Source organism: Salvia splendens, chromosome 20, assembly GCF_004379255.2.
Source record: "Salvia splendens isolate huo1 chromosome 20, SspV2, whole genome shotgun sequence".
Lineage (NCBI taxonomy): Eukaryota > Viridiplantae > Streptophyta > Magnoliopsida > Lamiales > Lamiaceae > Salvia > Salvia splendens.
The window spans coordinates 15,571,800-15,595,049 of NC_056051.1; the positions used below are offsets into that span (position 1 = coordinate 15,571,800).

A 23,250-nucleotide genomic window follows, 5' to 3' on the forward strand; every position below is an offset into this window, starting at 1 on the left:
TTCACAAGGGCATCAATACCTGCAGCCAAATGTTGGCACTCCTCGGTATCGTGACCGTAGTCTTGATGGAAGGAGCAATATTGATCCTGAGGTCGGCGCGCGGCCGATTTCGTCATCCGCCTTGGTTTTTCGAACATATCGGAATGTAGTTCGAAAATTTCCGCTCTTGACTTGTTTAAGGGTACGAACTGAGCGGGCGGCTTCTCAGGATTGAGACGTGGCCCCAATCTGCCTTGTACCGGTGCCCTTTGAATTCTTTCAAAAGGAGTTCGGCGAGGAAGCCTCTGATCGCTATGATCGGGCTTCTTTTCGTCTCCTCTAGATGAGCTGTCTAAAGACCGTTTTCGACGGTCTGCCTCATCGGCACGGGAGAACTGGTCCGCAATGTCCCACATCTCTTGAGCTGTTTGCGGACTGCATTCCACGAGCTTTCTGTAGAGAGCTCCGGGCAGGATTCCATTTTGGAATGCCGAAATGACAAGTAGATCATTGAGATCATCTACTTGTAGGCATTCCTTGTGGAATCTCGTCATGAAGTCGCTGATCTTTTCGTCGCGACCTTGACGTATAGAAAGCAGCTGAGCCGAAGTGATCCGGGCTTCCGCTTTCTGAAAGAACCTCCTGTGGAAAGCATCCATTAGATCTCGGTAGGATCTAATGCTGCCTTGAGGAAGGCTGTCGAAACACCTTCTGGCGTTCCCGATGAGCAGCTCGGGGAACAGCTTGCACATATGGACCTCATTGAGACCCTGGTTCGCCATATTATACTGATAGCGTCCCAAGAAGTCATGAGGATCCACTAGCCCGTCATAAGTCATTGACGGTGTCCGGTAGTTCCGCGGCAAAGGAGTTCGGGTGATATCGTCCGAGAACGGAGTCTTTAATGCTCCGTACATGGCGAACCCGATATTTCTTCGGTACGGAGGAGATGGAGTTCTCCTGTGGTTCCGGTACCGAGGAGGAACAGGAACATGTCGGGGTTGAGGATTCTTTTTCCTGGAAGACACGTCACTACTGCGGTAGTGACTTTCATGTCTAGATGAGGAGGGAGAATCCGCCGTTGTCTTCTCCGGCTGTTGGCTCTTCTGCAGGAAGGTTAAGAACTCCTCCTGCTTTTCGGCCAAGAACAGCTTGACAGCTTCATTTAAATCGGGCTGCTGGGAAGACTCGGTGCGATGACTCCTGGAGTGGCTTGTTCCTTCTTCGTGAGAACCGGAGGTAGATGTCTCCCGAGGCCGTTTTTCAGACCTGCGAGCTGGACTAGCTTCCTCACGGTTATCACGAACGGTATTACGGGTGTTATGTGATCTGGTATGCATTTTTTTTTTGGGGGTGGAAAAAGGGTCAAAAATTCGCTTTATCACAAATTTGGTTCTCTGTTTTCCCACAGACGGCGCCAGTGATGAATCCGCGAATTTTTGATGGTGATGAATGCAGGAAAATGCAGATCACGACACAGAGATTTTACGTGGTTCGATTTACTGAGGTAAATCTACGTCCACGGGAAGAAAAGAGGGCAGAGTTGTATTGCTTGATCTGTTTTCTTACAGCTTACAATACAGACTTGCTATTTGATCTTTTATCTCTAGAGAGCTTCTTAGAACTTAACCTTATCTATCTGATCTAGGTTCTATTTATACATTGAACCAAGATCGTGGCATGCAGCACTATTTACTAGGCAGTGGATGTCGTGGAGATCGTGGCGATCTTGCATGGGTCCACTATCCTGCATGAGTTAAAGACTGCTTGACACCACTAAATAGATCGTGGGTGTAGTGGAGGTGGAAATCCTGCATGAGTCCACTATCTCCTAGTTCGGTCGAATACTGAGACCGAACTGCTGAATTATTGCCGAGCAGCTTTTGCCGATCTGAGAGTAGAGCTTGATGCCGACCTGAGAGCAGAGTTTGATTGGTTGGCTTTTACCGAGCTGTAGGCTGGGGCCGAACTCTTTGGTCGTGCCGAACTGAACTCTGATACTCTTTAGTCATGCCGAACTGATACTCTTTCTTGGGCTTTAGGCTGATGGGCTTTACTGCTGTTGGGCTTGTTTAGTACGTACTCCATCATCCAACAACAATTTTTTTGAGTTTCGGCCTTTTTACCTTTTCCGCTTTCAATCTCATAATCTAGATTTAATGAATCTACTCTTTATTAAAATGACAAATGAGATTATGAAGAATTAGCAAAATCAATTGCAAAACAGAAAATTACATGATTAGGCGCGTAAAATCGGATTAATCGATTCAAAACCGCCATTCATCATCTCATTATTATCATTGCAAAGGGGGAAAAAAATCAAATTAGGGATTTGTGCATCTATACACAAGGCCATGAAATTGACCGCACACAATCACTACTCCGGGATCGAATTGATCTTCAGCAGGCGTAAAATTCGACGAGTTCGTTGAGCGATTCCGGCTGAGGATCGGCATTTTCCATCATCCAGAGAAGGTGCTCGAACAGAACTACCTCGCAGGCGATGACGACGGAGTCGGAGTAGTCGTCGTCGTCGGTGCCGAGGCGGCGCTGGACGAGCTGGCGGAAGATCGGATTGTCGAGGACCTCGGCCGGGAGGAGGTAGCGGCGGCGCGATTTTCCGACGTAGACCGGGTGGAGGTCCCTGGCGTCGGCGGAGGAGTCGAAGGAGCGGTAGGTGTCGGCGGCGGCAATGGAGGAGGGGGCGGCGCGACCGAGCTTGAAGGATTGCATTTTTTTGAGGACGGATTTGATTTTGGTGAGCTTCGCCATTGTTTGATTGTGAAAAAAGGTGTGTGGAGATTTGATTATGAAATGTTGGGGGCACATATATTATATAGGCTTGAATGCGACTGCACTTTCATTTTCATACTCCTAAATGAGAGAGCCAAGTAGTCGTGGCTAGGACTTTTGCTACCATAAACAATTATTTGAATCTCACTTTTTTTTTTCTTTTTGACAAATTAGATCAATTCATAATGAATACTTACTTCGTCATAAAAAAAATAAGGATATTTAAGATAGCACAGAAATTAATACATAATTGGTAAAGTAAGAAAGATAAAAAGAAATATAGTTAAAATAGTGTTAATGAATGGGAAGATCCACATTATTATCTGTGTTTAATAGTGGATTCTTGTGGTATTAGTTCTAAATAAATTGATGTATATAGATAATGAGTTTAGAAGAATTTTCCATAAATAAAAATGAGATATTTTTTAGGATGGAAAAAAAGGAAAATATTTTTATTTTTATGGGACGGGGAAAGTAATACTATTTCACTATTAATTTACATTTGTAATATTTATAGCTTAAAATTTTATTAATGTGATATTTATTAGTAGACCCAATGTACTGATAAATTTTAAATTTCTCAATTGAATCTGGGTGTTAGAATATATAAATATAAATAAATATTTATAATTCATTTTGTATTTCAATGAATGTTCGAGACATCATATCTTGATTGGACTCATTTCCCTTTACAAGGCATTTCAATGATGATTTATTTGTTAGTAATTAATAAGTTATACTGTCCTAGAGGTATGATAAAATACAAACTCTCTAAAATACAAACTATACAAACTTTAATCATACTCACTTAATACAATTAATCAACGGTTAATATAAGAGATTTTTCTAATGTCAACATTTTGACATCGAAAAATCAGAATTTGGACACCCCCGTCGACAGAATTTGTACACTCCGTACATCCCCCGGTAACATAATTTGTACATTCCGTTGACATCGACCCCCGGTGACAGAATTTGTACAGTCCGTTGACATAATTTGTACACTCCGGTGACAGAATTTGTACACTCCGGTGACATAGTTTGTATAGTTTGTATTTTAGAGAGTTTGTATTTGATCACACCTCTACTGTCCTATATATCTTCTCACATTAACTTAGTAAAAAGTTTGGACTACTCTTTCCTTATAAAGTGTTACTTATAAACAAAAAAACCAATATTTTCTCAATCTAATACTAATAGGTTACTTAGTTGTATTAAGCTTCTAATAATTCAAATACTATGTAATTAGCGTTACCATCTTTGAAAGTAATGGAAGCATAAAAAGTTTTTCGCCCAAACAAGTAAATAAAATGAGAAAGTTTATCAAATTTAGAAAACCCCCAACAACAAATTTAGTAGCCTCTGACCATAATTAGATCATCACTTCGAAAAGTGTAGTTTTATCAACTAAAATATATTAAAAGGCACTACTTCAAAGTTCAAACACTAAATTAACGAGTAAAATATGGTATGCCATTGTTCCTATATTAATTTACTAATCTCAAATAATATGATTGGGATGTTAAATATGGTTAGTGAAAGCGACAGACATGTGCACCAATTTCTGGATCTCATAAATAAATATGTTTATCCTCTATTTCGTCATTATATTTTAATATTATGAGCTACTTTTCATACATGTACACCCATTCCTTTCTAGACTAAGCCCCAACAGACGGTAACTACCATTGTTTTCTCTTTGTTTTTCTTTAATTAGAGGAATATAATATATATAGGAATATCAACTACTACTCGTTTGTATCAATTAAATAGTCGTTTGTCAAGAATAAAAACTTCAATAGTCGTCTTCGATACAAAGGAGTGGGGGGCGGTTATTTTATAATGGGTTTGAAATTAAAATATTAGATTAAGAAGTTTCAATTTCTCTCAATTGTTATACTTGTACATAAAACGACAGCTTTGAGTGAGGTAAAAACGACGTTTCTTTTTTAAAATAAGAATGAAAAATTAAAAATACTTATTGTATTAAAACACGTAATTTCGAACATTGCCAAAAGACGACATTTTTGAAATATTAAGAGTTTGAGCATAATATGACTAAATTTCGTGAATTAAATGAGTTAACCCTTTTATAATTTGATCAAGGTTAGTATTAGATGTATTAATCCTTAATACTTTTGTGCTTGACCTAGAGTGTGATAAAACATTTGACAATCCGCTAATTTTTATTATCAATTAAGATAATAAATATAATTGAGGGGAAGGAATGCTGTGATGATAAGCTGAGCCCTTCACTCTATTTTTAAAGTTATTTCGAAAGTAATTATTTGATTAAATTTCATTTATTAGTATGTAAAACAATGGAAATTTGAAAAAAATGCAATAATTGAGTATGGGCATTGATAACTGGCCTGAGATACAGCCAATTGATTGGAATATTATTAATTACTACTTCCGTCTCGGCTTAAGCAAGACGTTCCATTTTTACAGTCATTTAAAAAAAATACGATAAATAATTGAAGACTTTCTTCTATATTATTCTTCTCTTACTTATTTTTTTTATTCGTCTCAGTTAGGTTGGACTTTGGAGTTGGAATGGAGGTAGTAGTAATTAGCTTCAAATTTTATTTGTTTAAAATATTAGAGAAATAAACGCATGGGATGCAGTTAAAATAGAGCTGTTAGATCCATAATAAATTCTAAACTCTATTTGACAGATATCACAAATTCGTTGGTGGGAAGGTGTGTGTGAAGTATAAGACAAAAAGTTGGGCTGAAGGCCGCAAACAGACAACATGCAGCAGAACTGAAACTTTGTTTCTGTCATCTTTGAGAAGCAAATTAATTAGGGGACCATGTTCTTCAATGCATCCTAGTATGTAACCCACCATCTCAATTCGATTGTAAACACGTACTACCTCTATTCCACTCTAAGTTAAGGGCATTAGCAATGGCGCGCCACGTCAGCAGTTTTATCCTCCTACCTCCCCACCTGCAGTGGGGCGCCCTAAGGCGCGCTCTATAGCGCGCCACGTCATCATTTTTTTAATATTTACAAAATCCATACTAATTTAAAAAAAATAATACATTAAAATACGAATTTCATAAACTTCATTTCATTTAATAAAAATTAATACATTACAATGCGAATTAAAAAAAACGCAAACTCAGCGACGGCGGTTACAAGCCCACACTTCTTCAATCATGTCACTCATGAGCTGCCCATGCTCATGTTGGTTGCGCATTGAGGTCTGTCTAAATAGAACCTCTTCGAAGCCTAACGGTAACCCTCTATCGGGTGTGTCGGTCGATGCGCCGGAAGAGCTAGATGCACGGTCGTCTTCATTCCAGTCGGTGATGCTTCCGCCTTCACTCTCGACTATCATGTTGTGCATTATTATGCACGCATATATGACATCAGCGATGACTTCCTTGTACCAGAAACGAGTCGGCCCTTTCACAATTGCCCACAGTGATTGGAGCGCCCCAAATGCCCGCTCGACATCCTTACGCGCCGCCTCCTGCTTTTGCGCAAATAAAACCCTCTTCTCACCAATTGGGCAGCTGACCGTCTTTAGGAAAACTGGCCACCGTGGGTAGATGCCATCGGCCAAGTAGTACCCCATATGGTATTGGCGTATGTTGGTAGTGAACTCGATGGCCGGGCCGTTGCCGTTACATTGGTCGGTGAAGAGGGTGGACGAGTTGAGGACGTTGATGTCGTTGTTCGACCCGGCTACGCCGAAGTAAGCATGCCAGATCCAGAGCCGATGGTCAGCGACGGCTTCGAGGATCATCGTCGGGTGGCTGCCCTTGTATCCACTTGTGAATTGGCCTCTCCACGCCGTCGGACAATTCTTCCACTCCCAGTGCATACAGTCGATGCTCCCGAGCATCCCGGGAAACCCGTGCGCCCTCTCGTGCATCTGCATCAGACCCTGGCAATCAGTGGTTGTCGGCTTGCGCAAATATGTGTCGCCATAGGCCTCTACTATCCCCCGACAAAAGCTCTTCAGACACTCGCGGCCTGTAGTCTCCCCACAGTGTAGGTACTCATCAAAAAGGTCCGTCGTGGTGCCGTATGCCAACTGACGAATAGCAGTCGTGCACTTTTGCAATGGTGTAAGGCCGGGTTTCCCGATGCCGTCCTCCCGAAACGTGAAGTATTCATCACGTGAAGACAATGTACGAACAATGCTGAGAAAAAGGTACCTCGACATTCTAAACCGGCGGCGGAAAACAGTCGGGCCCCATCGCGGTTGATCGGAAAAATAGTCTTCAACCAGACGTCTGTGAGCTTCCTGGTGGTCGCGTCGGACATACGACCTATGTCGAATAGGCCAATGGACTTGCTCAGCCGCCGCTGCCGCTGCCGCCGCCGCGGCCGCCGCCTCCTTCTCGCGCTGCATTTGCGCATAGCATGCCGCCATGGCCTCTTCAACGGCTGCATCTAATGCTTCGTCAAGCGAACCACCGGATTCAGATGAACTAGAACTATTAGTGTCGTCGCCGAGATTCATTTTGGTTGGATGTAGAGAGAGAATATGTAAAGAGATAGTCGATATGTTTGTATGCACAACTGAATGAGAAACGAGATTTAAATAGAAAATCAAAACCGCGTGCCATCGTCCGAGTCGATCGTCCGCGACCTCCATAATGGGGCGGACGATGGCGCGGACGATGACCATCGTCTGCGGCCATCGTCCACGACAGCCGCAATGCGGCGGACGATGGCGCGGACGATGGCCATCATCCGTGCTATCCTCCGCGACCGAAGTATAGGGCGCGACTATCGTCCGCACCCTATGGCACGCACCCGCAATGGGTGCGGATGGTGGATGGCGCGGACGATGCGCGCCATCGGGCGTGCAATCGTCCGCCCATTGCGGATGCTCTAAGCCTTTTTAGTTCAGTACGAAATGTTAAATAATGTTATTTTATGAGTAATTGATGAGAATAATGTAAAAGAGATGGAAAAAACTGAAAAAGTGATGTTTATATGTTTAAAAATGTGTGATATAAAGTGAAATATTCTAAAAAAGAAAATGAGGTATTTATTAAATCAGGTATACAATTCGATGACATTTGCCCTTTCACATATCTGATATGAGTAAAAACAATACTAATATCAATGAATATTAATGGATAAATTCAAAGAATTTTCATCATATGTGAAATGTGTAAGTACTAAACTATCCATAAAATCTTAAATAGGATTAATGAATTATGTAAATACACACTTTAATAATCAGGGGTTGAGCTGGAGAATGTTGTTGTAAATAATACTCCCTCCGTTCGCGAATAGGAGTCTCATTTCTATCTGACACACGAGTTTTAATAAATGTGATGAAAAGTGGTTGGAAGAAAGTTAGTGGAATATGAGTCTCATTTGTATATATTAGTTTTAAATGATATGTGAGTGGAATGAGTTGGTGGAATGTTGGATCTCTTTACCATTTATGATAATTATGAATCGGGACTCCTTTTGACAGACATATCAAAATGGAAAAACAAGACTCCTATTCGCGGACGGATGAAGTATAAGTGATAAATTGTCTGGCTTTTTATAATCTAAAATACAATCCAAAGAAAAGTGATGAAGACAAGAAATGGAACTAAACAATTGAATTACAAATAAAACGATAGAAATCGTACTCCAACTCGTACCCATTAAATGTTCCATATTTTCTTATTTGTACCATCCTCAATAACTATCTCATTTTATTTTTACCATTTTTAGTAGTGAACCTTACATTCCATTAATTCATTCTCACTCATATTTTATTACAAAATTAATATTTAAAAGTATGATCCACATTCTACTAACTTCATTTTCTACTCACTTTTACTAAGAAAGCCAAACAATTTTTTAAAACTTGCACCGGTCAAATATGAGACTTTAAATGGGGACCGGAGCGAGTACTGTTCAACTGAGTCGAGAAGCCTTCTTTCCGGAAGACAAGATATGCCCCAGTAGTGCTCTCTTGGCGTATCGTCTTTAAAGATCAAATGGCTTGGTCTCAATTGTAACAACACCACTGACAACTGAGCTCCGGCATACTTGGATGTTAGCGTGGATAGAGCTTTAACTAATGAAATGAAGGGAGAGAGATTATGCATGTAAAATAAGGTGCAGAGAATGTATAAGACGACTATCATACTTAAAGGTGCAGAGTTTATGCAGTGTAACAACGTTACAAACTTCTACCATAGAGCATGAACTTGGACAGATATAACTAGACTTTTCTAACGTCATTGTTCGCTCGAGGAGCGTATCTGAACTATCTGATCAATGTACACATATGGACAAACTACATGTCAAACCACATATGTTTGTTCATTTGTCACTTTTGGTATACATGTCCAATGTATAATTGAGCAATGCATATGTTGATTAATCTCACAACTCCATATTATTGTGACATATTTCAGTCCATTATTTCTCACTTATCAGGAATCAGTTCAGAAAAAATTGAATACCTCAAGATCATCTACTCGATCCTAGATTGATTCTACGTTATTTAAGTTTAAAAAATTAAAAATACTTTTATTTGTACGACCAGGTCAAACTGCTTTGATCGGGTCTAGTGCCAACAGTGTGGACAGCACTAATTGACTAATTTTATTAATTCATTGTTATTTTTTCTATAGCTACTAATTATAATAATGGAGCGGCAAAAACTCGCACCATATCGGAGAATAAAGAAAGTTGAAAACACAATATATCCATGTGAGTTTAACCCAAAGCAATCCACATCAAACTAATATGTGGACGACGATTTCAACACATGATATAGGAGTCAGGTTTGGGGCAGCCCCAAATGACCTAGGTTTGGGTCAGACCCAGAATGACTCGAGTTCGGGTTAAGCCCTTAATTACCTAGGTTTGGGTCGAGCCCAAAAATGACTTTGAGTTGATTTGCTTTTAGAAAAAGGCATTTGAATTCACAAATTAACTATTTTTCTAAGAAGTTCGCTTTTTATTGATTTATTATTTGTATAGGGTGTTCGTTCACTATGGTCTATTGGCATGAGGAGTCATGACCCTGATAACGTGAACTTTCTTCGTACTCCTATATTACCAATGTTTTAAAAACCAGACAGGCAAGCGAACCGGCATCGTTACTGGTTCACTGGTTCAACCGGTTCACAGGTCGAATCATTGGTTGAACCGGAATACTATATATATATATATAGGGTTTTCATCTACCAAAAGAAGTCACTAACTATAGAAATACAGACCATATATGGACCGTTAGATTTGGAGATTAATGGCCACGATCTGGAATGCCTCCTCGTTTTTGTTGGGTCATAATAAGACGGATTTGTGTCATGTGAGGGGTAAATTAGGAATCGAAAAGATTAGGAACCGTCGTTCCGTTTTTTAAGTGTGAATTAATTGGGAGTCATTACTCCACACGCTAAACTCTTCCACTTTCCCTCAAATCTTCTTCTTCTTCTTCCACAAAATCAAGAAAAAGCCTACATCCACACAAAGCGGCTACTCCACAAAATCGGATACTCCACAAAAAACCTCATCCTAATTTACGATTCTGAAATCGACGAGGAGGGTGAACCAAAAGCCTACTTCAACAATGGTCGACACTCGAGCTTCTGGATCGGCGAGGTATGACGGAAAAGGTTAGTAAGATTTCATACAACGATTGACTTAAAATTGACAAAATCTGGCAAAATTTTCACTTCAATTGGTTGGATGTCACGTAGTGTATCAGAGAACGACGGTGAAGAAGAAGATATCGTTGATCCCAAAAGCACTGAAAGAATGTTTAGATTACCACTATTTTAATGAAACGATGTTTATATGTCGGTTGGATGTCATTGTTACTATATATTATTTCATCTGTAAGATGAGATAAACTTCCATAACAATGACCTTGGAATGCTTTCCTCTTGTTTCTTGTAGACGATAGACCATGTGATGAGCATTACTCGATACATTGGGTCTTAGTAAATGAATATTTGTGTCATAGCATTGTTAGGTTAATTTGTGTCATAATATACCCACATTCGAGGCATGGAATATAACTACTGAATACCAAAATGTCTCATACAATTTGGTCGAAATATTCGCATCAAACAAACTGAATATTAGTACGACCGAAGAATATTCTCATGTTTTGAACATATTAAAAAAACCAAATACACGATTATTCTCATGTTTTGAACATATTAAAAAAACCAAATACACGATTATTCTCATGTTTTAAACATAGTAAAAAAACCAAATATTAGTACAACAGAAGAATACACAAACAATAACCAAAAACATCATCTATGCTTTTGGGTCATACTAAACGAATATTTGAGTCATGGAAACATATGGGTAAATTGGGTCATAATAATCGAATATTCAAGACATGACATAAAACTACTGAGTACAAGAATACCGTTTTAATGCCCAAAACCTCATCTATTATTTTGGGTCATACTAGATGAATATTTGGGTCATGAAAACTTATGGGTAAATTGAGTCATAATAATCCAATATTCGAGTTATGACAAAAAACTACTGAGTACCAGAATGCCTAATACAAATCTGAACGAACTGAGTAATTTCAAACAACGTGACATTGCAAATAAAATGGACTCTAAAAAACTAAAATTGCCATTACTTCAATTATATAAACTAGGTCATTATGTAGTAATGCATATTACAAAAATGAACATCCATTTAGATCGAGGGTCAAAACCGAATACAACGACATTGATGGTAGCAGTATGCACCAAATATTGCAAAATCGAAACATGAACAAGAATTAGAAAGAAAAAAAAATCAACTGTAAAAATTAAGATCAATAATTACAAATTTAAATATGAATCTGCTTTATGGTCGTTACATGTATCTAACCACGTCATTCTATGTGCTCTAGTATACATCATGCAGCTTAAGTAAGATAAAGACAGTTTCCTCTGTTGCAACATGAACTTGTGACATCTCTCAACTTTTTGCCTCATCTGTGAGAGTATCTTCTCCGTTTTAGTAATAATTTGTTGATGCCTGTATACTGGCATAAAAAACATGTCTTTCTATAATGTAAAACATGTCACTCTATATTCCAAACATGTCATTATATACTTACAAATGCACTGCACGATGGTCGTGCTAATGTCGCCGACGGGAGGAAAAACATCCATTTAGGTCGAGGGTCGGAACTACGTCGGATTAACAAACATCAGGTCATATAAGATAACATGTACGACATGCTTATTACAGAGCATGTAACATGCATAAACAAGTCATAATAGTTTAAAATGATGATTAAAGACATGTAGACTAATCATGTAGAGAACATATCATAACAAGAGCAAAAATGAGTCATACAAGTTCAACGAAATAATGCCTATAACTGACAATGATCATTGGTCATACTAAAGGCAAAATCGAAGCATAATAGCAGTTAACATATCATAATAAGAGCATAAATGAGTCATACTCAATAAATAAGGCCTACAACTGACAATGACAATTGGTCATACTAAAGGCGAAATCGAAGCATAACATACAAATGAAAGAGACAGTGTTGTTGTGTAGTATGAAAAACATAAAATTCATAGCAAGTGAATAAGACCATAAATGAGTCGTACCAGTGAAATGAGAAAATGAGGAGGAATGAACATGTATTATCTACACTGTCATCAGCAGATGATTGATTGTCCCCATGAGAAATAGGATGTGCCCTAATTTCCATTTGTGGAATGTAGATACAAAAAAATATGCCATAAAAAACCGACTGATGGAAGTTATCAAACCATGAAAAAAAAATGAAAAAATTATAGATTACAAGCATAACCAACTGATGGAGTGAAGAAGGAGATGAGAGAACATTGATATGGATTATGGAGTACTCAGTAAAAGTTAGATTGGATCTGGAGAAAAAATTACAGATGAAGGAGGCGTATGAGACGATAGAGTGTTAAAGGAATTCATAAACACACGAACAATCTGGAAGATAATTATTCACGAAGAATAAATCTTCACGGAAAGAAGTATAATGGAAGATTGTAGGGATTGCGATGAAGAAGATGAAGGAGTGGCGAAGGAGTTGAAGTTGAAGAATCTGTTAAATCATAAATCACGCACATGATTTGATTTGTTAGTGGAAAGAGAAATATGCACGATTGTAGGGATTGCCATAACAATCGACATCACGTAAGGACATTACTAACCTTATACAATTTTTAATGATTAAAAAAAGAATACTTATGAAATAAATGGAGCCATCAGATTGTCTAATCCTATGGTCCAAAATCAGCCTGTATTTCTTTGTTTAAGTGCATTTTTGTTTGGATCATTTCCCTATATATATATATATATATATATATGGAGATGATCAAAATAAAAATGCATTTAAATCCAGAAATGCAGCCCAAATCTTGGCCCTAGGATTAGATGATCTAATGGTCAATAATTAATCAAAAACACGAAAGGTCATAATTAAACAATTTTAGGTCATATTATAATATTTGGGTTTAATGTCATGATCTAAAAATTAACTAACTATAAGTGCCCTACGTATGATATTTTTCTGCGTTTCTGTATTTAAATCTAGTTTTGCATAGATCAAAACCACACACACACACACACACACATATATATATATATGTATATATATATATATATATATATGTATATATATATATATATATATATATATATATATATATATATATATATATATATGATTGTGATCAAGATAGAACCATTCTTAAACGTAGAACAAATGCCAAACGGAGGTCGTTAGATCTTTTAATCCAATGGTGTTGATTTGCATAGCAACTTCCCATTACAACCAAAACTATTATTAATGGGTGAATGCAGAGAAGTGAAAAAATAAAGCATGCATGGACTCTTCTTCGTTTCATTCATTCTTCCATCAACATGTGAGTTTTTTCACATGTTGAGTCCGGAATGTCGTGAAAACATAGTCTAATATATATGATTTTTAATCTTGACCGTCATTTTTTCCTCATCCAATGAATAAAATATGTAGAGTTCTAGGTTCTACACTTAAGAATGGTTCTATCTTTAACACAATATATATATATATATATATATATATATATATATATATAGGGATGTATTCATTTCCTTTTTGCATATTTTCTCCTTTTTCCTTCTTGTTCTCAGCCCCACGATTTTGTCATCCGACGATTAGATTAGTGCCACGTGTCATTTAATAATGCAGATTTTCCTTTGAATAATGCACATCAACTAATAATGCACCATTATAGTGTAATAATGCAGATTTTCAGTTGAATATAGTGTAATAATGCAGATCATCTGGACTGTTGATGAATGAGATCTAACGGCCCATATTAAGAAGAACAAAACCATATTTATATATATATATATATATATATATTTAGTAGTAAATAATAAAATTTAATAAATGTTTTATCAATAAATATTATAGTATTATACATTTAATAGTATTATTATAGAAAACAAGTCTTGTACTAGTATATCAGAATATTTAATGACGTTAAGTTTAAATACAATAATAAATTATAATACACAATATTAAAAACTAGTATTAAACTCTATGTATAATTATAAACTCCTATATTGTAAAATATTAGTGATTGTAAAAGTATAATTAAATATAAGAAATATACTATAATTAACAATTTCTTAAAAGAATATAAAATTAAAATGAATTATTAGTTTCGGTGGAAAAAGAATTTCAGATTTAATGTATAAGGATAAGTAATGTTCATAATATTTCAAAATGAACATGTGGTAGAGTGGTAAAGGAGTAGGTATTTAGAGATGAGGTCATGTGTTCAAGTCCTAGCAACAACAAATCTTAAAAAAATATTTTGAAAAAGTGAAAAACCGGTTTCCGGTTCACGGTCGGACCGGCCGATTCCACCTGTTCACGGCTATTCAATGTGCTAGTGGTTTTTAGGGGTGAACCGGACCGGACTGCCTGCAGGTTCACGGTTGAACCGGTCTAGTTTTTAAAACACTGTATATTACCATACTCTATGCATCCCCAAATCTTTTCTATTTTTCAAAACCTTTCCATTATATACTTATTATATTGCTAATAAGGTTGTATATTACCCTACTCTATCAATCCTCAAATATTTTCTATTTTTCAAAACCTTTCCATTATATACTTATTATATTGCTAATAAGGTGGTCTTAGTATCTATTAACTCTATTTCCAGGGACGGATCTATATGGCATTCACAAGGGGCAATTGCCCCACCTAAAAAAAATTCATGTATGCTATTTTTAGTAGTTAATTTTAAAATTTTTTAAATTTCCTTATTTTTGCCCCTTCTTAATGTATTAAAATATCTCTATGTATATTTTTGCCCCACCTATGTAGACTTCCTGGCTCCGTCCCTGTCTATTTCAATTATGCTTATCTTTCTCTTTAATATTTTATTTATGCATATTAAAACGTATATCATATCTAAAATCACATCTTTTGGAGAGATCGAAATATATATTCATATTAAAAATTGTGTGAACAAGGAATTGGTTAGGGCGTCGGCCTCATTGTGGGAGAGATGAGTGTTTAATTCTTTGTTTTCTATTTTATACTTTCAATTCTTCTCGATCCAATTATCTATGTTTCTATTTATATTTTCAATTCTCTTTTTGTTGAAAAATAATGTTACTATATAATTTATTGTCACTTCTCCTATTATCAATTGGTTTTATGATGGAATTCTATAAACTTCTATCATGATATCAGAAACAGGTTACCGATTATGTGTTAAATCTAATTGACCCGACAATATATTTGGACTGAAATTAAAAAAATGATTATTCCAGTAATATATTTGGACTTTAAATTTGAGTCAGTTCGATATTGGACAAGTCCAACCTTATCAAAAGAAGTCCAGCCCCTCCAAAATTCTTCTTGAAGGGTTTGAAGAAGGGTATTGACAACTACACCCGTATATATGGTCACTTCTCCTATCACCATTTAGTTTTAAGATGCAACCCTACAATTTATATTTTTATTTTACATTTTCAATTCTCTTTTACCATATATACAGTCTATGTTTTATAAATTTTTAATTCTATTTCACCCGTATATTTATATTTCTATTTTACATTTTTAATTTTCTTTCACACCATAATTCACATTTTAGAATGTTTTGATGGACATTTCAATATGTTAAAAGAAGCATCGCTACTCATTATACTTGTAGTAAAAATTGATTATTTTGAAAAAATGCAACAAGTAAAAATTGATTATTTTGAAAAATATATGTTGCATAACTGATCGAATAAATATGCAACATCGTAGTGTTTTTTTAAGATGGGTATAAAAACTATCAAATTAATATTACTCTGTCGTTCTCATTATATCCGTCTCATTAAATATAAAATATTTATTTTTTTTACAAGATTTTATGTAGTATTGTTTTGTAAATTAATAAAAGAGAATAAAGTAAGAGAAATGAAAATGTAGAAATTGCATTGTTTATATTTTAGAAAACGTTTCATTCTTAACCGATGGAGTATAAGGTTTATTATCATTAATAGTAGTTCTGGCAGTGCTACTACTATCACTATATCACACTGCGAGTCCTTCTGATGCATTGTTATTTCTGTCTACATTACAATATTTATCTCTAATTTTTATCACTTATTCTATAATTCTCATTACTCATCTAGCGAAGTTCTCATTGCCAATGCTTTAACTACTTTCGGTAATGCTGATACCAAAAAATATTCCATAATTATCAACAGTACCTTGAGGTTCCATTGTCAAAATTATAGCTCAACCCGGCAATATATACTCCATCTGTCTTCATGTTTTGTATATTTTTGTCATTTTGGTCCATCCCCTGTTTATTGTTTACTTTCTCATTTTTTTTATTATTAATAGTAAGTATTTTTCATATTTCACTAACTTATTTTACTCGTATATTATTATTAAACTAAGTTTATAACACTAGTTTTTAATTTTTTTTAAAACCCATGAAGAAGAGAAAGTGGAGAAGAAACTGAGAGGTGGAGAAGAGTATGTGTATGCTTGAGATATTAACTATAATATAATATTAAGAATATGAAAATAGTGTTGAAATAATGGCAAATATAATAGTGTGGAAATAATGGCAAGTAGAATAAACTTCCAATTTAGAAAGCAAATAAAAAACAACATTTGATAGTAACAAGATACATTGTGCTCATATCCAATGAACCAAACATGTAGCAGAGAAAATCTGCAGCTAAATACATAGGTCTGAGAAAAAAATCAAATTAGGTAGCATATGTATTCATTTCACCAACATGATGAAAGATTTAGAATATGGCCTCGTCCAATAATTTCTGATCCTCCTGATTTTTATCACCTATTCCCCAACACCAAATATAGTCAAGCATGGTCATGGAATCCATCAGATCAACAAGGTCAATTATATATTCACACATTAAATACAAATACTATATCGCAGTGTTCGCGGTGATTTTTTTTATATAGCATGAAAGATAAATAAAATCAAACATACAACTCATTTAGTTTATTAATTTATATCAAAGCCCTGTTAGCAGGGACGGAGATAGCGTTGCCACCGCTTCAGCGGGGGCTTGGCCGGCGCCGGACCCATTAATATCAATGAAAGTCTTAAATTTTTGTCGTGTTTTGATATTAGAGAAAGAACAAACTGCATTGCATTAAAAATGCACATGGGTGTAGCTTTTACCAGAGGGAGGAAGAAGAAGATACGGCTAGGTTTTTATCCATTGGACCTTTGCTTAAAATGGGATTTGACTTTTGATTAATAATAAACGAATTTGGTTATTGAGATTAATTACTGAATTTGGTTTAAACACTTAAATGACTTTATTTAATTAATGCCTTATTATATTCAATTGGATTCACCTAAATTATATATACAATGGAATTTAACAAAACAGTCGAATAACTTACTATTCGAAATACATAACATCAAACTAAAAACCAAATAACAAAATTACAACATCTAAACTAGTTTTTATTCTAATAAGTACATCTTTTTGTAAATGAATTTCGATCTAATACCTCACTAAACTTAATTTTTGATTTCTCAACATTCATGATGCTTGTTTTCTATATTTAAGACAAAATCTTTATTTCTACGAAAAATAGTCTAATTTTGTCATTTTAGGTGTCCACGAAAAGTAGTCTCATTCTATAAACGAAAACTTTGCTTATAGTACTTTATTCATATGTTTTCTTTTTCTTACTTTTTCTCTTTCTCTCTCCTACTTTATCTATTTTCTCTTTCATATATCTTACTTTACCAGACTTTTTATTAAAACTCGTGTCGTTCACAAATGAGGCTATTTTTCGTAGACGGAGGGAGTATTAATTTTTGGTGTGGTTTGATTTTAAAATCTATTGGAACAAAAAATCGAATTAAATAATTCTAATATATATTAAATTTCAGCACCGGCTAATTTGTATTTCTGGTTCCGTCCCTGCCTGTTAGGGAAGCACTTTATTTTTGAATTTAAATCAATGTTATATAAGAACATTTCTGAACCAAATATCATAGTGCATAAATGATATCCTTTATTCTTATAGAATATTTCTTCCCATTATACATGAATCTCGTTACTCTCATATCTTTTTTGTCCCTTCATTATTATTGTTATTATTATTATTATTATTATTATTATTATTATTATTAAATTAAACTTTATTTAGTTATAAATGCGTAATTCATTACCAATTAAATTTATTTAAACACGAAGAGAATGGGAAAGTTTAAATTCATATCATAGTTAACTTCATAGTTCTCTCTTCCATCAAATCTCTTCATTAGATTCTTTCTTCCATCAAATCTCTTCATTAGAATTTTTCTTACATTTTCTTTCTTTTCTTATTATTTACAATATATATTTTACACTTTATTCCTTATACCAAATAGGATATTCTTTAAAACTATTACTCCCCCTGTCCCTGAAAGTTTGTCTTATTTTTCCTTTTACGTCTGTCCCACAAAATTTATCTCATTTAACTTTTTATCATTTTTGGTAGTGGACCTCATATTCTACTAACTCATTCCTACTCGGATTTTATTATAAAACTAATATATAAAACTATGACTCACATTGTACTAACTTTTTCAACTCACTTTTCATTACATTTTTTAAAACATGTGCCGGGACAAAGTGGAACAATATTTGGGGGACGATGGGTATTATTTAAAAAATAAATATTTGTATAATTGATCCAAAAAGTATTCTGTGAACTATGATAGTATCGTTATATACTATATCATTATTAAATTTAATTATAAACTATATCTTTATTCAAAAAATTTCTTACTATTTTTATCGACAATTACTATATGTATTTATAATTTCTATCTCTCATCCTTTAATTTAATGGTCTATATAATTTGTAAAATATCATGATCCATTCGTTTATAATAGAAGTGGGGTTGTGATTATATATTTCATATTTGTGTTCGATTTCGTTAAAACATTTTTCATTTTCGGCGCATGATTTCAAAAAATTAATTGGGAAAAAATATAAAAATATAGTGATGTCACGGAGAGAGCAGAAACATGTGATTTAAACATGAAGAGCAGAATGTGGCCACGTCGACCCATACCACCCCTTTGGATTATTCACATTTCTTTCATCAAATTTTATAACTTTAGATTATAGAATTGTAATATTCGATGATTGTTACGTGTCCCATTTGGATATGTTCATTCTCAATGTTGAATAAATTTTGTAATTTCATTACTAAGTTCATGAATCGACACCATAATAGGATATTGCTTAATTTTTATTTGCAAGCACATAAAAGTTAAAACTTAAAACATTTGTTTGGTATGTATGAGACATATATATTCCATATCCAATTATCCATCATATATTCATCATCAGTAATAATAGATTCTGATAGATTAAAGATTCGTATTTATCCAATACTTGATTTAAATTAAATTTAAACTCTCTCTTCAATTAATAGTAGAGTTAACAAAAACAATTATACATATGTGCTATCACTCACCAACATCCTCCTGCACATACGATTTTTTTAAATTAATATTGGTCAATGATCTTGTTTTACATTAGTTTATGATTAATAAAGTCCTTAATTGAAAGGCCAAATTCAGTGAAAGGCTTCTCATAATATCAATCAATCATCTACTCTTATAACAGGAAAATGTATTATTATATTAAATTAAGCAAATAGTTTAGAAAATAATTAATAGAAATTTGTCTTGATCAATTAATCTCCCAACAAAATTAAATTAAGCTCAACGAAAACGTCAAAGGAATGATCGTGCGGTGTTTAAGTCAATCTTCACATTAGTCGGCGCTATGTTCCCCTTATTTTATCTATATGTGAGTCCGTGTTCAATTATAGTGAATAATAGATTAGATTTTACTTCCATATTCAATTCACAGATACCGGTATATTTGCCGAATTTCATTTCATTTCATTAAATACTATATGGATAATATTTGTTTGTTTACCTGGTTATTTTCAGCAAATGAATGTAATAATTTTTTAAACCAAAACAATACTAGTGTATTTTTCAAATATCATCAAGGTTGATATAATTAACTACTAACAGAATTTGCAGGGATCAGACCCATTCAGAATTCACTAATTATTGAGACATTTTTAATTACACTGCAAATCAGAGATGGTAAATCTCCCAAGACACAGACCAAGAATATATAATCAAAGATAAGAACAAGATACAATCTACTAGTCTAAGACAAGCTAAGAAACCCTAGCACTAGTCGGAACCATTGTCGGTTCTGACTCCAAGCCACGATCTCTTGTAACTACCTATTCATAAGTAGAATACTCAAAAACAACATGAACCAGATCCATTAGAATCTATACTAGTAAAACAAGAAAGAACATAGTCACGGGACCTCAGGTTGCACATGCAACTTCATAAGGCCAAAGAACTCTATCTTCACCAACTAGTTACAAGGGAGCATAATGAGACCAATCGAAACCCCAAACCCTAGGGATCCACCGATTGCTACTTCGCACCTGCTAACTGGAACAAGAAATCACACATCACCTCGGAGTCATAAGGGAGCATAGTGAGACAAATCGAACCCCAAAGCCTAGGGATCCACCAATTACTACTTTGCACCTGCTGACTGGAACACGAAATCACCACAACACCTCGGAATTACAGCATGAGACTCAAGAAGTCACATATCTCTCAGACCCGCCTGAAGATCTTCACCCAAATTGAACGGATCTAGAACTCAACTATTCGATGTCGAACAAACCTATCAATCAACAAAGAAGTTGAAGGATCAACACTCAACACTCACTGGAACATGAGGAAGAGTGACCGGAGAAGAAGATTGGTGAGGATCAGAGAAGAGAGAGAAGATTCTAGAGAGAATGCAGAGAGAAATATCCTAAGAGAGAGAACATTACATAGTGAGAGGCGGTGAGGAGTGGAGTGTACTTTTGATACGCTTGGATTTTGCACTGTTTTAAAGCTATTATTTGGTCTGTTTTGAGTGTCAAAGTTGCATTACATGTCCATTATTTGCATTTTTTTTATCTATTTTGGTATTTTAACGTGTTTTGTGAGAAATGTGCAAAATAGAGTAGAAAAAAGGCATCAAAAGGTCTATTATGAAAGTTTGGAGAAAAGCACAACCCAGTGGCCCACTGGACCCATGTCAGCTGTAACGCCCCACTTTTCGAACCCTAAGACGTTTGCATTAATTACTTTGATTGCCGCAATTAAATGACGAATTGTTATGTATTTGCGTTGGTGACCTAATTTTGATTTGACCGAGTCAAATTCATTGATTGATGACGTGGCCTTAATTAATTGATGCGGAATGAAATATATTGCCGTAAATTATATTTTATTTCGGGGAGTGAGATTTAAATAGAATCATCAATTTTCATCTTGCCTTTTTATTTAGAATTTTCGACCACTATGAATTGTTGGAGAGGAATTCTATTTTTCCTAGATTTAATTAATTGCTTGGGATAATTATTCAAATTAAATCCAAAGCCAATTATTCTTTATTTCCTCCATGGAAATTTCGACCCCTATGACTTGTCCATGGAGATTTTCGAAATCTCCTAATTTTTGGGAGATGAGGAATTAATTATTATATAATTGATTCCTTACTTATTTCTTTCCATGAATAAATAATAAATATTCTAGCCAATCTTGCCTACTTTATTCCATTACAGATTTGGAAAATTTTCCTTGTGGGAGGGGCTAAAATCAGACGCCTATTTCCATATTGTGGGAGGATTTGTTATTAATTTTTCTGCTCCGTATTATTTTATTCTACTCCGTGAAATACCAAATAAAATCATAGGCTAATTAATTAGCCATGATTTTCGAAAATCTCACCTTACTCCTGCCCAAATTCACGTTAATTCCCTCCCCCAAATCTCCCCTAATCTCTTTCAAATATTCATGCAATTAATTCTCCAAATCTTCCTAATTATTTGAGAGCCTATTCTAATCCTATAAATAGGAAGGGAAGACTAAACCCAAAACCTAAACCTAGCCCCCAAAACTCACGTCTCTCTCTCCCTCCACACGCCCATCTCCCCTCTCCAATCCTCTCCACTTGTTCTTCTACTCCACTCTTCCATTCTTGCCAAGAGTTGTTGAAGAATCGGGATTTATATTTGTTCTACCGATCGTTTTAATCAAAGAAGCTACAATCAAACCTCTATTCTTCATCCTCTCCATCCCAACTTTTCTTTTGTTTCCCTCATGCATCTAGTGAGTGTAGGGATTTCAAATCTAAGGGTTTAATCGATGGGGAAACTTGTGTTTGTATGTGTGTATGCATTTTGAATGCAATTTCCTGAAGTCTAAATAAATCATTGGTGAATGATGTGTGATTATATGCAACCATGAGTGTGAAGGCTCTTTTAAGCATGTGTGTGTTAGAAGCATGAAAAGGTTGTGTTTGAATGAATGGGGATAGAACCCTAATTAAAATTTTGAAACATGAAAAACTGTGAGTTCGGATAGTAGGTTCCGACGCGTTTTTAACCGACCAAATGAACTCCTTTTTGTCCGATTCTTTTTTCTGAGTAAACTCCATGGTGTCTTCTGTGTTGTGTATGAATTTCAACCTATTTGGACGAAAGATGAACTTTTGGTGAATTTTTGAAGTTAACTGCGCAGTTCTGCCCGAAAATGTTTTCCTGACCAGTAGGTTACGCTTTCAATTTGACGTGATTTTTAAACTGGAAGTTATTTGATGAGTCTACTGCAGTGTGGTAAAATTTTAGCCCCAACGGAAGTCGTGTGAATATTTAATGATTTTTACAAAATGATGTCGCAGTGCTGTCAGATTTCTATCTTTACAAAAGCAACTATGTTGTTATGTGAAATGATATACATGATTTATATAAATGCTTAAGAACCACTCTATGATGAAGTGATGTGTTATTCAAGGATGTATGCTATGGCGTGTTTCCTTTTGTCGATGGGGATAAAGAAAAATCGTGGGGACATGCATAATTATGAGTCAATATTTGTGACTGATTGGTGAT

At 35.1% G+C, this 23,250-nt stretch overlaps 1 protein-coding gene across 1 annotated transcript; it reads right to left on the reverse strand.

Moving 5' to 3' along the window:
• Window positions 1-2,172: 2,172 nt before the first annotated feature.
• Window positions 2,173-2,817, reverse strand: LOC121781985 (auxin-responsive protein SAUR76-like). The gene has a single exon (XM_042179681.1). It carries the CDS (start codon window positions 2,806-2,808, stop codon window positions 2,380-2,382), a length of 429 nt encoding a protein of 142 aa, XP_042035615.1. The 5' UTR covers window positions 2,809-2,817; the 3' UTR covers window positions 2,173-2,379.
• Between the last annotated feature and the right edge of the window lie 20,433 nt (window positions 2,818-23,250).

What these genes read in the sequence shown, in the direction of transcription:
- LOC121781985 (XM_042179681.1), bottom strand. Translation starts at nt 2,808, where the DNA reads ATGTGCCCCCAACATTTCATAATCAAATCTCCACACACCTTTTTTCAC.